Source organism: Apostichopus japonicus, chromosome 11 (genome assembly GCF_037975245.1).
Source record: "Apostichopus japonicus isolate 1M-3 chromosome 11, ASM3797524v1, whole genome shotgun sequence".
Classification (NCBI taxonomy): Eukaryota; Metazoa; Echinodermata; class Holothuroidea; order Aspidochirotida; family Stichopodidae; genus Apostichopus; species Apostichopus japonicus.
The window spans coordinates 11961390-11977404 of NC_092571.1; the positions used below are offsets into that span (position 1 = coordinate 11961390).

Below are 16015 nucleotides of genomic sequence, written 5' to 3' on the forward strand. Positions count from 1 at the left end.
TTGTTTATTCATGTTGCAAGTGTAATAACAGCAACTTCAAACCAAAGCCATCCAAAGATGACGAGACAGAAAGGTAATGAAAACTGGCAGGACCTATACGTGTACAAGCCCCTGTAATAACAATACCAAGCATGACATGTTTCCTCCAAATTTTTTGAACGCAAACAATTTACCGTAGTCAATGCTGTAGATTATGCAACGTGGATGAAAATTTGAAAAAGTTTGGAAAGATATGCTGCAGTTCTCAAGATAATCACAAGGGCGGCACAAAAATAGAACTGTGAGCAAAATCGCCCCCAGTCTAATGTCACAATGATTTGTCATTACGGATTTCAGTTACAGTATCAAACACATCGGTAACTACTTTCAGTTTTATTCTGTTTTGAATACAAAATCTTACGTCCCCAAGATTTTCATGCTTTTGATATGCATGTTCGGCAAAATTTTCATCAGTGCCGTAATTCAGTCATTGCCGAAGTTGTAGTGTGTATATTAACATATGTTATTAGCATACCTCTTGTTGTAATTTCTACTGATGCACACAGCGTGTTTGTCTAGCCTACAGCCTCTTTAGGAAATAATTATGCACGTGTGCCCTAAGTTTCAGCAATTCCCGCCAATAATTATTGCCTTTTAAAACTTTGTTGTGATTGGTCTACAGTATGATATGTTCGGGCTATACAGACGATCGATCAAGCATAGCCTCGAGGGCAAAATAAAGAGATTTCTAATTCGCCACTGGAACCACCCCAGCATAGAAATACTGTAGCAACTAAGAAAGAGCTCCCTAAATGTAGAATGAATATTAACGAAGTTGTTTTCAAAGATGCCTCTGTAAAACAATGGACGAAGGATTGGCTAGTTTGTTAGAAAGGACAACAAACTGTTTATTTCCTGTCAAGCATGTAAAGATTCCTCGCATGTTCAAGGTGCAAAATTTAAACATGGTGCCGTGAGAGCCAATCCATTTCTCCAGCTAACATTCAATGTTAAGAAGTTTGCAGCTGATCGGCACATGGAACTTTCAGGTTTGAAGAACACATTTCATACATTTTTTAGCATTCATTTTCTGTACAGCCCGCTGCCCCCCAAAAAAATTGTCACTAGGGCATTTTTGAAGGAACTAGCCCCATAATTATATTTCGGTTTTTACCCTGGTCAGGAGGAGCACATGCTTTATAGGATGACTCAATTGGTCGGGATGGTTATGCTACTTACTGCATATACAGTAGCCCTTCAAAGAAAGTCAAAGAACTGGGACTGCGATGTGTGAGGGCATTCAGTTAGCATAGCCTATATGTGCAGTAATATCTTCTAAAAGACTGGGAAAGATTGGGGGAGGTGGACAAAGGGGGCAGGGCTATCATTGTGAACTGACATTATTATCATTCAGTGTGTTCCTGATTATGTATGCCTATTTTAACTTTCTGGTGCCTCTCTAGAGGCTAGCAATACCTGAGATTGTCTTGAGTCCACTGTGTAGAGTTCCAATTCAGTGTTAGCTTATTATTATTAAGCACAGTTATAGGCTAGGGGCTAACCTACACTACACTCTACAGTAACTTAGGCCTAAAGCGATGCAAGGAGTTGAACTTGAATAAGTACTATAGAAGGCTAGGCTCAGGCTATACTAGGCTCGGCCTAGTACAGCTACGTCTTAGCGTGAGCCTGCAAGCAATAAAAGCTTCAACTGAAAGAAATGCGCCATATTACCTTGTAGCTGCCCTGTTAGGGATTCCTGTTGTTGTTGGTATCGTACTGCGCGATCGCGTGTCTCTTCGAGACTCTTTTTTAAATCGAAGTATAGGTAACATCCATACACTAAAGTCACTAACACTAAGGCTACAAATACTGACTGTCCACAACCTCGGTTGCGCCGTGATGTCAACATTCTGGTTGTCTTCTCTTTAATTCCTTCTTTTTCCTGTAATTTTGCAACTTCATCAAAGCGGTCTTCCCATTTCAACGTAATACTGGTAACTTTATGATGTCGGTCGGTCATGACCAGGTTAATGAGCTAACTGGATTTTCATGCTGTGTTCAGCAATAAGCTCAGCTGTTGTTACTAATGTGAAATGTATACGTACAACGTTGCAACAGAGTATATACATTGTGTGTAGGCCTATGTACTACTGTATGTACCACAGAAATTTGTGTTTACTCTGATTGCAATAGCATAGAACTTCACAGTGAAAAATGTAAACAGGTGAAAGAGTTAGGTCTTACATTCAGTGTGTACCACAGAAATGTGAACACGTACCCGATTTACTATAGAACGCCGAAAGGGAAAAAAAAAACTTTGATCAATACGCGAACAAATTGAACAATGATGATATTTTTCAATTATTATTGCAAAGCGACTATTGAAAATTTAGGTAGTCTAAACTACGCATACAACTCAAATGACTACTTCAACGTTCAAGATGTACGAAAGAACGAAGAAACAGGTTCAATCGATCGTTGCTATTGTAATTGCATGCAAACTAGGCTACAAATACCGCTCAGCATATGGAATTTGGTCATTAAATTTAACATATATCTTCCATTCGCGTACTAAATTATCAGCAATGATTGAAAATCCTAGAGGTGTTCGGTACTGGCCCAAATTTTGGCTAAGTAGAATTATGTAAATTTAAAGTAGACTATCTCACAGGACGTCACAACTCTCGACAAGGGCGGCGGAAGCACTTTTAATCTGGGGGGGGGGGGGGAGGGGCACCGACGTCGAAGGGCACTTTGCAGAAATTCGATTGGACTGATGCAGCCTGATATTTAGTACCCTTTATAACTCTTATTGTATTATCTTATTTGCATATACACAATAGCACTACACTGAGGTGTTTCACACTCTGGTTCTGGTTCCTGTTCTTTAGTTACTTTATTCAAAAAGTGTGTGAGTGTAAATAGCTCTATTTTCTGTTTCTTCTTCTCTCCCATCCTAGTGGTTATGTAATAGGTAAGCCTATACTCTTCCACAACCTGTGCTCATTTTCCCCTGTATATTTAGTAGTGAGCCAGTGGCAACAGTACTTTCTTTGTTCTGCCAAGTTGCTGGTTTTAGTAAACATCTTCTCTTCTTACTTTCTTTTCTTAGATAAGGGATGCCTTGTCTTAGTTGTTTCAGTTTTAGTGTAAGCATTTGTATGCAGATTTAGTCTGTATGTTTAGCTCTGATTGGTTCTGAGTGTAGATCTTGGTATCTAGGGTGTGTATAGACCAATCAGAGGTGTTAAGAGGGTCACATGTTGTTACCCTGTGGTTTGGGAGCTTCCTCCAAGGTGTTTTAGGAGAGAGAGGCAGTTTGGTTGTCAGCCAGTCAACAGGGCCTGTTTGTATATTAGCCACCCTTGATATCATAGTCTGTACACTACAGTATACATATATATAAAAATAGTTAGAGAAGTTGTCTTTCTTGTGCTTAAAGAATACATATATATATCTACATAAATATAACTTTACTGGAGGATTTAATTGTTAATTATTGATTTGCTGTACGTTTGTGAACATTATTTCATCGTTTTATTGGATTCAATGGAACTGAGAGTTGTGTTCTAGCTGCTAGTTGCCATTTTGTATTTACATATCTTTTACCTGGACTTCACCTACTCTTTTACGTGGACGTCACCTACTCTTCTACCTACCTTTTACCTGGACTTTATACCTACTCTCCTTGGGAAGAACATTTCTTTGAACATATATATTATTTATTGGAGTATTCCTGGAATCTCACTCATATCTATTTTCACTGTCCAAGTATATTCACGGAACTCTTACTACTCACCTTCTATTTCGTAACTTCCTGTTATCGGACATTTATCATTAAACCTGTCTTCACCGTGCCTACCAGTCAACTACATTGCTGTGCCGTGCTGCTGGACTATACAGACCCGCCCGCCAGATAAGCTCTATCTCTTTTTTTATTAATGTGCACATACATGTATTAGTCTTGTGGCCACTTGACACCTTTAGTTGTTAATATTCAATATCTCTTGTTTTAATTGTTGATACAAGTTTAATTGTGTAACAGTAAAGAGTACTTTCCCAAGATTCTTTATGTTGCACACTTTCATGTGTGACCGAGCAATATAACTATTTTCTATACCTAACAGCCAGTCTTATTCTTGTTTTTAGCCTGTTGTATTTGTTATACAGTGGTCAGTTGTCCTCACACATCGTGACCACTAGGGGGATTCCCAATAATCTTGTTGTACAGCTAGCTGCTGACAAGAACCCCATATCCCGCAACTCTTACATTGGTAGTACGAGTGGGGTTATTCAATTATTGCCCCCCAAAAAGCAATTGTCGTTACATAGTATTTATTTCAAATGTTGTTGTACTTGAATAAGACTGGTTGATAGGAGACTTATTTTATTCACATTTCATTATTTTGCATATGGTTTCTTCAGTACTTCTATATATTTTTGCTTACAAATTGTTTACCATTGAGAATAGCCATGAATGATAATATTGATTCAGTGACACCTGACTGCTCGGGAAACCAGCCTCTCCCTGCAATCTATATCCCCATTAATCACCACATTTCAACCTTTGTGGGTACCCCAACTAGTAAAAACGACCCTGGTTGGGGGGAATGGAAAGCTAGCCTGAAAGCTGCACTCAAAGCATGGAGGACCCCCCTGGACCAACAAGTAGAGTTGGCCCTTCGGTATCTGGGTGGTGTAGCACGGAGGGAGGTGCTCGTTCTAGAGGAAGACCAACGTTCAACCATTGATGCAGTGCTTGGTCATCTAGATAAAATTTATGGAGACAATACGCCCCTGACGACACTGATGAGTCGCTTCTACGCCAGAAATCAGCATAGGCATGAGACCATCAGGCAGTATTCCCTATGCCTGGAAGAACTTTTGCAGCAAATCCTAAAGCACCCATCATCCCTACCTGAAAAAGACAAAACCCTTAGAGATCGATTCATCGAGGGAATTTCCAGCAACTCCATCAGGATGGAGCTACGGAGAGAAGTCAGGAAGGACAGCAACATCAATTTTAAAGATATCAAAGATGAGGCCCTTGAGCTAGAAAGCGCCATGAGGATGGACAGTGCTGAAGATATCATCACAGCTGACCTTCATCAAATAGGGGTACCCCCTGCATCAGCCCAAAGCACAATACCCAACAATGTCCCAGCCTTCCAAGAATGGCAGAAAACGATGGAGGCAGCATTCTCCAATATGCAACAACAAATGCTGCACTTGCAGTCTATGGTTGCCATGGCAACACCTAGGAACCGACCAACCGGTGGCAGAAGGGCTACCGATCAGTTCACAGATGATGGTCGACCGATCTGTAGAAACTGCAACATCCCAAGCCATGTTGCCAGGAATTGTAGGAGGAGACGAGGGCCCCCACCACACCTGTCTGCAGATGCCACCCCTTTCCAACCCCAGACATCATCGGTTCACCCAAACGAGACCAATCCATAGTTGTGAGCCAAACTATGGAATGCTCTGCCTCGTTAGGCTCATCTATACCGACTAGGGACATCAGAGACAAGGTCGTTGGAGGTCACATGGTAACTAATATTCTAATAGAGGGCCACCCTATGCCATGTATCATTGACACCGGCTCACAAGTGACGACCATATCAGAAAAGTACTTTAAAGAACACCTGGCTGATAGACGTCGTCCATCAGGTCCCCTGCAGTGGCTAAAACTTAAAGGTGCAAACCATTTACCTGTCCCATTTTCAGGATGTGTGGAAGTAAAGCTAGTCATTTCTGAAGTTGAAATTAATATTATAGCCCTCCTTGTTCCTGAGAATGCTGCCAGTGGCATTCCCTGCCTATTAGGAATGAACGCAATAAGGCTTTGCAAAGAGATGCTGTTTAATAGCCAGTACATGAAGTCGAATCCATACAGAGATCAGTGTGCTCAAACAGCGGAAGTACTACACTTTATACAGATGGCTGAAGAAGGGGGAACAGAGAGTGAGAATCTATCAGGCATTATAGGTAGAGTTTCAATTCCCAGGGGCCAATCTGTGACACTGCCTGCCAGACAAGAGATAATCATAGAGAGCTACTGCGATTTAGGGAAAGGAAGAACTTGTGGTCAGGGGATAATAGAAGCACTACCTGATGACCAAAACAACTTACCATAGGATATTTTAGTGGCCAAATCATTGTCTACGGTTACTAATAATAAAGTGCACATTAGACTTCTCAACATCAGCACCAGTGACATCCTGCTCAGGAAAGGTTCAGTTTTGGCACAATTACATGAGGTGGAGGTATTACATCATCAGACTCCAGAAGTAAACTTAGTGCACGTTGATCAACAAACAGTAGAAGTTGTTATCTCTGAGCAGCATGCTACAGTGGTCAATGAAAGCGCTCACTCTCAAATACCTGGAGATTTACCAGTACCTGTTAATGTCAACACTGAAACTCTTTGTCCTGATGAGGTGGCTATGCTTGCTAAATTTCTTAATGACCACAAAGAAGTTTTTGCTAAAGATGATGGTGACTATGGGTGTACAGCTACTATCACACATCAAATTCCAACAGGTGACAGCCCACCAGTGAGGGAAAAATATAGAATGATTCCGCCCAAACTTTACCAGGAAGTAAAAGATCAGATCAAACAGATGCTAGAAAAGGGGGTCATCCAAGAAAGCTACAGTCCATGGGCAGCTCCCACTGTGTTAGTAAGGAAGAAAGATGGAAAGATAAGGATTTGTGTGGATTATCGCAGACTAAATGCTCTTACTAGGAAGGATGCCTACCCTCTCCCCCGAATTGATGAGTCCTTAAATGCGTTGGGTCATGCCAGATTATTTTCCACCCTAGACTTGGTGAGTGGCTACTGGCAGGTCGCCATGAACCCCGAAGATCAGCAGAAAACAGCCTTTACAACCCCTATGGGACAGTTCGAATTTCAAAGAATGCCTTTCGGTTTATGCAACGCTCCAGCGACTTTTCAACGATTAATGGAGGCCTGTCTGGGAGACATGAATTATGAGTCTGTACTTCTGTATTTAGATGACATCATCGTCTTCTCTCAAGATTTTCCATCACATCTTCAAAGACTAGGGAATGTCCTGGACAGACTTAGTAAGCATGGGTTGAAGGCTAAACCAAGTAAGTGCCACCTGTTGCAGAAAGAAGTACACTACCTTGGTCATGTGGTGTCGGCAGAGGGCATATCTACTGAACCAGAAAAGTGTGCAGTCATCAAAGACTGGCCCACCCCCACCTCTGTATCAGATGTGAGATGCTTTCTGGGTATGGCAGGGTTCTACAGGCGATTCATTAAAGATTTTTCAAAGATTGCAGGCCCATTGTACGAGCTCACATCTAAACCAAAGAACGGGCTACCCCTGAAGAAAGCCTTTGAATGGTCCACCAAATGTCAGGATGCTTTTGATCACCTAAGACAGGAACTGTCCTCACCACCGATTCTAGCCTATGCAGACTATTCACTGCCTTTTAGACTGTACACTGACGCTAGTGGTACTGGATTGGGGGCAGTATTGACACAAGTTCAAGAAAACAAAGAACGAGTAATAGCTTACGCTAGTCGAAGTCTCCGAAAAACAGAGCGAAATGACCAGAACTACAGTGCGTTCAAGTTAGAACTACTCGCTATCACCTGGGCAGTAACTCAAAAGTTCAAGTCGTATTTACTTGGCGCAGAATTTGTTATTTATACAGACCATAAACCCCTACAGTTCCTAGCTACAGCAGACCTCGGAGCCATTGAACAGAGATGGGTAGCAAGACTTGCGAATTTCCACTATAAGATTGCTTACAAACCAGGCAGAGAAAATACCAACGCTGATGCGCTGTCCCGTATGACTCAGACTCAAGAAGCCCCTTGTAGTACACCAGACGATGAGATCATTTACAACCTTCAGCAGCATACAGATTGTTTGCTTCCCTTGATGGAACAGGAAGAAACCGATCGGGACCCTCCACCAAGCATTAATGACGACTTTAGGAACAGACAAAACCTAGATCCAGCAATAGCTGAAGTAAAGAGATATGTACGTTCTGGGACGCACCCAATATACAATGGTGACTCGACAGAGGTGTCATTGTTACTCAAACAGTGGACCAGCCTAAAGATACTTGATGGGTGTCTCTATAGAGAGATCCTGAGAAGTGGTCACCAAGACCCAGTAAAGCAGTTTGTGGTGCCGTCCAGTTTGAAGGTCAGAGTTCTCCAGGGTTTACACGACCAAGCAGGACATTTTGGAGCCACCAGAACACTGGCACTTATTCAAGAGCGCTTCTACTGGCCCAACATAAGGAGTGATGTCCAGAAGTACTGTGCAGAATGCGAACGTTGCAATTTAGCTAAACCGCCGACAACGACAACAAGAGCCCCACTGGTTAATATTAAGGTGTCAGCCCCCCTGGAACTTGTGGCTATTGACTTTCTTAAGCTTGATCGTTCTACAGATGGTTTCGAAAATGTCTTAGTCATCACTGACTACTTCACCAAACTAGCAGTCGCAGTCGCCACCAGAAATCAAACTGCAGTAACAACTGCAAGGGCCCTTTGGCAGCATTTCATCACGAAGTATGGTTGCCCAGCACGAATCCTGTCAGACCAAGGTGCCAACTTTGAATCCCGGCTAATTAAGGAACTTTGCCAGATGTATAACATCCATAAGAGCAGAACTACACCCTACCACCCAGCTGGAAATGGCTTATGTGAACGGTTCAACCGTACCCTTATAAACATGGTGCGTACATTGTCTGACGAAAAGAAGAAGCAGTGGCCTGCACATCTAGCAGAACTTACATGCCTTTATAATAATACCCAGCATTCCTCAACAAAACAAACTCCCTTCTACTTAATGTTTGGTCGACATGGAAGGCTACCCATTGATCTAGAAATGGCGACACCTGAAGACAACCAGAGACCGATGTCATCTGACTGGGTTAGTTATCACTGTGAACGACTCCACCATGCCCATACACTTGCAGAGAAAGAAATGGAGAAGGCATCTGCTGTGCAAAAGAGACTTTACGATCAAAAGACGAAAGATCAACCCTTGTCCAGAGGCGAGCGTGTACTGGTAAAACGCCTTCATTTTGACGGCAGGCATAAGACAGTGGATTTTTGGAACCCAGAGCCACACATTGTCACCGGACAACCCAACGTACATCTACCGATCTACCGGGTGAAACTAGAAAGTGGTGACGGCATGGAAAAGGTTCTCCACCGCAATGCTTTAAAACTTTGCCGTATTCCAGTAACTATAGAAGAGACAAACACACCTCCCCAGGACGATGCCCCTACAGGTACCAATAGTAGTCCGGTGACCCCACTACTTCGCATACCAATTTCACAGCAGATACCCGACCGTACCAGCAGCTCTGATGATGAGGACAGCGTAAACCACCATAGTGCTGATGAAGACACAGACGCTTCCGATGGGCAGGAACCAACACATCCCCCTGTGCTCACCACAGTACCAGATACACCCACCCTAGAATCAGTTGTAGATCCCACTTTGTATCTCAGACGGTCACGTAGGACCAAAGGTTTACCTCCCGAGGAGTCATGTGTCAATAATATAATAAGTAAAGATTTTTCACCCATTGTTATTTCTATGCAATGGTTAGAAGATGGCTTGAGTAAGGCTAGAGCATCTAAATTCTTTACATAAGTTGTGCTATTGTGTATTCATTTGTGTTTTTGTACCAAGACTTACCGGTCTTTGCGGTATGATCCTTGCCAGAGGATCCGATTGTTTTAGGAGATACTGTATTTTTTTCACACATGTACATGCTAGAAGTTGTTTGACTGTTGTACTAGGAAGTTAGGAAACTGTGTTAGTTACAGCCTTCTGGCCTAACCAGGTTGGATATATACTTCACAAGTATATGCTGTATGTTTCCTTCATTTCTATTTTTTTTTAATTTTGTTTTGTGGTTTTTGCTGCAAGAAGTTTTCATTGGCAGTGTAAGCCAATATAAAGCGGGCGGGGATGTAAATAGCTCTATTTTCTGTTTCTTCTTCTCTCCCATCCTAGTGGTTATGTAATAGGTAAGCCTATACTCTTCCACAACCTGTGCTCATTTTCCCCTGTATATTTAGTAGTGAGCCAGTGGCAACAGTACTTTCTTTGTTCTGCCAAGTTGCTGGTTTTAGTAAACATCTTCTCTTCTTACTTTCTTTTCTTAGATAAGGGATGCCTTGTCTTAGTTGTTTCAGTTTTAGTGTAAGCATTTGTATGCAGATTTAGTCTGTATGTTTAGCTCTGATTGGTTCTGAGTGTTACTCTTGGTATCTAGGGTGTGTATAGACCAATCAGAGGTGTTAAGAGGGTCACATGTTGTTACCCTGTGGTTTGGGAGCTTCCTCCAAGGTGTTTTAGGAGAGAGAGGCAGTTTGGTTGTCAGCCAGTCAACAGGGCCTGTTTGTATATTAGCCACCCTTGATATCATAGTCTGTACACTACAGTATACATATATATAAAAATAGTTAGAGAAGTTGTCTTTCTTGTGCTTAAAGAATACATATATATATCTACATAAATATAACTTTACTGGAGGATTTAATTGTTAATTATTGATTTGCTGTACGTTTGTGAACATTATTTCATCGTTTTATTGGATTCAATGGAACTGAGAGTTGTGTTCTAGCTGCTAGTTGCCATTTTGTATTTACATATCTTTTACCTGGACTTCACCTACTCTTTTACGTGGACGTCACCTACTCTTCTACCTACCTTTTACCTGGACTTTATACCTACTCTCCTTGGGAAGAACATTTCTTTGAACATATATATTATTTATTGGAGTATTCCTGGAATCTCACTCATATCTATTTTCACTGTCCAAGTATATTCACGGAACTCTTACTACTCACCTTCTATTTCGTAACTTCCTGTTATCGGACATTTATCATTAAACCTGTCTTCACCGTGCCTACCAGTCAACTACATTGCTGTGCCGTGCTGCTGGACTATACAGACCCGCCCGCCAGATAAGCTCTATCTCTTTTTTTATTAATGTGCACATACATGTATTAGTCTTGTGGCCACTTGACACCTTTAGTTGTTAATATTCAATATCTCTTGTTTTAATTGTTGATACAAGTTTAATTGTGTAACAGTAAAGAGTACTTTCCCAAGATTCTTTATGTTGCACACTTTCATGTGTGACCGAGCAATATAACTATTTTCTATACCTAACAGCCAGTCTTATTCTTGTTTTTAGCCTGTTGTATTTGTTATACAGTGGTCAGTTGTCCTCACACATCGTGACCACTAGGGGGATTCCCAATAATCTTGTTGTACAGCTAGCTGCTGACAAGAACCCCATATCCCGCAACTCTTACATGAGCTTTGGAATTTTTGTTGCTGTTTCTTTTAACAGTTTCTCTCTTATTCGTTTTTGCCTCTGTGCCCGCGATAAAGAGTACAATTTTTATATAGAAAAAGGGCACATTTTTAACCTGAAGAAAAGTGGGGGCACGTGCCCCCGGCCCCCCCCCCCGGTTCCGCCGCCCTTGGCTCTCGATCCAAGCTAGTGCCTGGAATTGAGAAGGAGAGCAGACGGAAGTTTTGATAAAGATAGTATGCTAATGAGCCTTCTGCATGTTTTGATGATTGGTGCAATATAGTTGTAACCAAGTCATTTTTCTCAAGTCAAGTCCCAAGCCATATTCCTTCAAGTCAAGTCCCAAGTCATTTTTTTCAAGTCAAGTCACAAGTCTTCATATACGAAATCAAGTCACATTTCTTAACAGAAGATATTCAAAAATGAAAGTTTCTCTAAAGTAGACGCATTACCACTAATACATGCTTATTGTTCTAACGGTACTCAAAACTTACTATACAGGGTGCGTTGGTAGGTGTCGTATGAAATTCAGTGTAGTAGAGGCACTATCACCTTGGTTCCACATACAGTACAAATTGCACTGCGTTTTGTTACGGAGGTTTCGGAATCCCGAAACCTGAACAACACGACTTTCGGCAACGAGGACGCCATTATTTCCTCTCATAAACGCATTGCATGTGCATGAACGTATACGCACACCAAAATGCATAAACCTCTTTGACTAACACCAACTTGAACATGTGCTAGCGAGGTATGCGTTTGCAGGTTGGCCTCAATCAGGATTTCATTCTTCGACCTCTTTCTTTTCAATCATTTTATTTCTCATAGCCTTTCGACTTCCTACAATGCAATTCCGACTAGATGCCGGCAAAAGTTGCGTTTCTGTTCTTAGCCTATTTATGGTAAAACTTCACGCCAGGTCTCAGCGACAGAGATTTTCAAAGGATGTCGTCAAGTCAGACATGTTCAAGTCATGTCACAAGTCATTTTTCTTCAAGTCAACTCATGTCGCAAGTAAAAAAAGAACGTGACTCGAGTCTAAGTCAGCGACTCGAGTCAGCAACATTGTTGAAATGCCTGTACCTTGGAATACAGTATATGTAAAGCATATCTTTGGCATAATTATTCAGACCTTTGAAACACAATTACGAACTGTGATAACAAACATTTTGTTCCGCTATCAAACAACTAATGTGACATGTATTGTTGACTACAGTGGGAAAAAAGTCGGGAATTGTTATGCTGTACATTTGTGTTGGTCAAATGCTGACATTTATTCTTGAGTATATTCTGTCTGCATAAAGTTGATTTAACGAACCTATAAACAAGTTCACAGTATTACAGACAAAAATTCGACGGAATGCTAGCATATACCCTACATTAAACGAATGCAAGCATATATTCCGAATTCTGTCCACTGCGGCCAACCGTACTGGCCTATCGTACGAAGATGCGGTACATCTTCCTTACCGTAAAACTTGGCGTGAGGGCGTTGTGGTCAAGTGGTTAAGGCAGTGGACTTGTAATCTAAGGATTACAGGTTCGAGCTCTGGCCAGATCATTACGTTGTGTCCTTGGGCAAGGCGCTTTTTCTCCATTGCCTCTCTTCACCCAGGTGTATACCTTGCGAGGTAACTTGTAAATGTAGTTGTGTACGCCGGTTTGTGGCTGCACCCTATGGGAAGTCCCCCGGGGGACACGTGGTTGTGGTGCACCGTGGTGCCCAGGAGAGATTGAATTGTGCACACTTTGGTGTGTAGGTGTGACAAGTTACCAATGACCAGGGTTAAGTTGTAAAGTCGTGTGAGAAGGCCTTGTCCCTGAACAAGACTGTAAACCTAAAAATTAAAAATTAATTAAAATCTCCTTTCTGTCATTGTAGGTACCATCATCTGTTATGTACGGAAGTTTAAAGTGCCATCAACATAAGAAAACTTTGCCCCAATAAGTCAACATTTTTCAGTAAATAGTTTAGATAACGATATAATATCTTATCAAAATCAGAGAAATGTTGGATTGCTCATTTGCTGTAACTGAGCAATTGAACATTTTTCTGCAAAATATTAAACTGTTCACTTCATTCAAAATGAGCAATTTTCTGCTAAATGTTTAATTGATTACAAATCATAACTCATCAATTCAACATTTCCGTGCAAAATGTGTATCTGTTCACTTCATTCCATCTGAGCTATTGAAAAATTTTCTGCAAAATGTTTAATTGACAACTTATCACATGTCGTCAATTCAACATTTTCTGCAAAATGTAAAATTGTTCACATCATTCCAACTGAGCACTTGACAATTTTCTGCAAAATGTTTAACTGAAAACTTATCAGATCTCGTTAATTCAACATTTTTCTGTAAAATGTTAAATTGATCACTTCCCGTTATCGTTTTGCAGTTGGTCGCAGGGGTGGGGGAGAGGAGGTTAAATTGCGCAGTCTTGTCTGAGGGCTCTCTGAACACGTGAGCTCCCTATGCCGTCGGCTTAGTCATAACTCATAGTCGTATGGCTACATTACGTCATCGTAGTAAAAGATCAGGATGTGAATTAATCGACATTTCCGACCTTCAGAGGAGGTTGTATATCGGTTGTTGAACAGTGCACTGCGTTGCAGATCATGGCTCATCTTTGCTGAACATATGTTTGCATGTAATTGCTAATTAAACAGCAAGAGCTCCAGCTGCTGGCTTGCACTGACTAGAGGTCACAAGTGGGATGTGCTCAGGTGGAGCCAGCTCAGTTTTCTTTACAAGTCTGCATCCCATCTGAAAGACACCGGGATGTCAAAATTAATTACCCGATCCTCTTCATAAATACTGGTGGCCGCAAGAATCCTGCCAGTGCCAACCTTACCTGTACGGTGCGTGGAGCGTCATTTTCTACGGTGGATCGTAAAAGACATTAGAAAATATCATTAAATAATTAAGCGGTTGTTAATGCGTATTTGCGGACCTTTTATCTCGAGTTTTCTACATTTGTACTTCATTTGTACAATTATGACATCACACCTGTTTGCTTCAAGTTCCCTTTTGGTACAATCTATGAAGATTACTCAATATTGTGAAAAACACAATATAGGAATTTAATGCAAATTCATCAGGATACTTATCATGTTCTTTTATCATTAGTCGAAAATAACTTTTTTTAACTGGCATTACAGTCAAGAGGGGTACTTCCATTATACTCTCCACCCCACCCCACCCTCCTCTCACCCTAAACAGCCTATCCAAAGACTGTCCTTAGATCTGCAGGTAATAATGAGAAAGGGCAGGGTCTTTGTATGTTTGTTATTCAAAATCTTGTGCTGATGTTGCTTGGATGAAAGAGATTTTTTCTTTCCGAAAAATGAAAATGAAACTACAGAATTGCTCTCTATTTGAAAGCCTGACAAAAGTTGTTCAAGTTACTACTTCAAAATTTAAGCACCCAGATTCCTGACTTATTATACAGGACTGTAGCAACGTGTAGTAAGAGCTTGCAAAACTAATCCAGCCCACTACCTAGAGATCTGTGTGTGGCTGGTAAGTTAAAAATTCTTTGGAAATGTTTTTTACAGCACGTACTTGAAAACAGACACAAGAAGGGCTAAGAATGTACATCTTGTTTTTATTTCAATTTGATTACAAGTACAGGAAGAAAATTTCTACAAATTTACCCGATCACTTTGAAAGAATAGATGTTAGGGTTAACAGAATGCCATCCTGAAAGGTATGGAGTTGCAGCAATATGTGCAATGAAGTCCTACAACATTACCAGTTACAGCTAGCTGGTACATCAATGTAGGCCTACATACCATTTACAGCTAGCTGGTACATCAATGTAGGCCTACATACCATTACAGCTAGCTGAATACATCAATGTAGGCCTACATACCATTTACAGCTAGCTGGTACATCAATGTAGGCCTGCATACCAATTACAGCTAGCTGGTAAATGGTATGTAGGCCTACATACCATTTACAGCTAACTGGTACATCAATGTAGGCCTACATACCATTCCAGCTAGCTGGTACATCAATGTAGGCCTACATACCATTTATAGCTAGCTTTTACATCAATGTAGGCCTACATACCATTTAGAACTAGCTGGGTACATCAACATATCTTAGTAAACAATACTGCTTTGAAATTATGTTATGATTCAGTTGGTGATTTTCCTTTCTTTTCCCGCTCATGTCTATTTTCTTAAAGTAAAATGCAATAAATTAAGCATCCTCACCGAAAATGGGTCATTTGGGTAATTTCCACGTAAGATGTGTAAAGGCAAGAATCAAATCAGGCCGGTAGGTATAGAGATCCACAAAGTTGGGTGTGAAGGGTAGGAGGGGGCCACGAGGTAGTCCACGAGGGGTCCACAATAAGTAGCCATAAAATTTGGGACTTCTATGAGGTACTACAAGATATCCGGGGAGAGAGAGGGGGGGGGGGGAAATACACCCATCTTTCTCTCCCATTGGCTTAGATAGAGGCCTGAGATATACATAGCTATACCAAACTAGAGAGGTAAAATTATAAAAAAAAAAGTTGATATTGAAACACCAGAATAAGAAATTCAACGTTTAATAAAAGTCTGGAGAGGCCACCGATATCATATCATAGAGAACTGAGCTGCATAGCCACAAAATGACATGAAAATATAACCCATTACCTTGAAACAAAATTCTGAACTGAAATAAGTAACTTCTATCTTCAACT

General features: G+C 41.1%; 1 protein-coding gene and 1 long non-coding RNA gene across 5 annotated transcripts in view; one reads left to right on the top strand and one right to left on the bottom strand.

The window, feature by feature from the left end:
* Positions 1-2153, bottom strand: part of LOC139975848 (uncharacterized) — a 35728-nt gene extending 33575 nt beyond the window's left edge. The window contains exon 1 of one of the 4 annotated variants that reach the window (XM_071984093.1): positions 1714-2153. In XM_071984093.1, coding sequence (XP_071840194.1) covers positions 1714-2002 — 289 coding nt within the window. In that variant the 5' untranslated portion in view covers positions 2003-2153. The remainder of the gene's footprint in view (positions 1-1713) is intronic. The other 3 variants (XM_071984092.1, XM_071984095.1, XM_071984094.1) reach the window with 3 other exon arrangements.
* Positions 2154-15011: 12858 nt separating this feature from the next.
* On the top strand, positions 15012-15744 carry LOC139975595 (uncharacterized). Its single transcript, XR_011795798.1, has 2 exons — positions 15012-15103; positions 15184-15744. It is a non-coding gene; the product is annotated as an uncharacterized lncRNA (long non-coding RNA).
* The last annotated feature ends 271 nt before the right edge of the window (positions 15745-16015 follow it).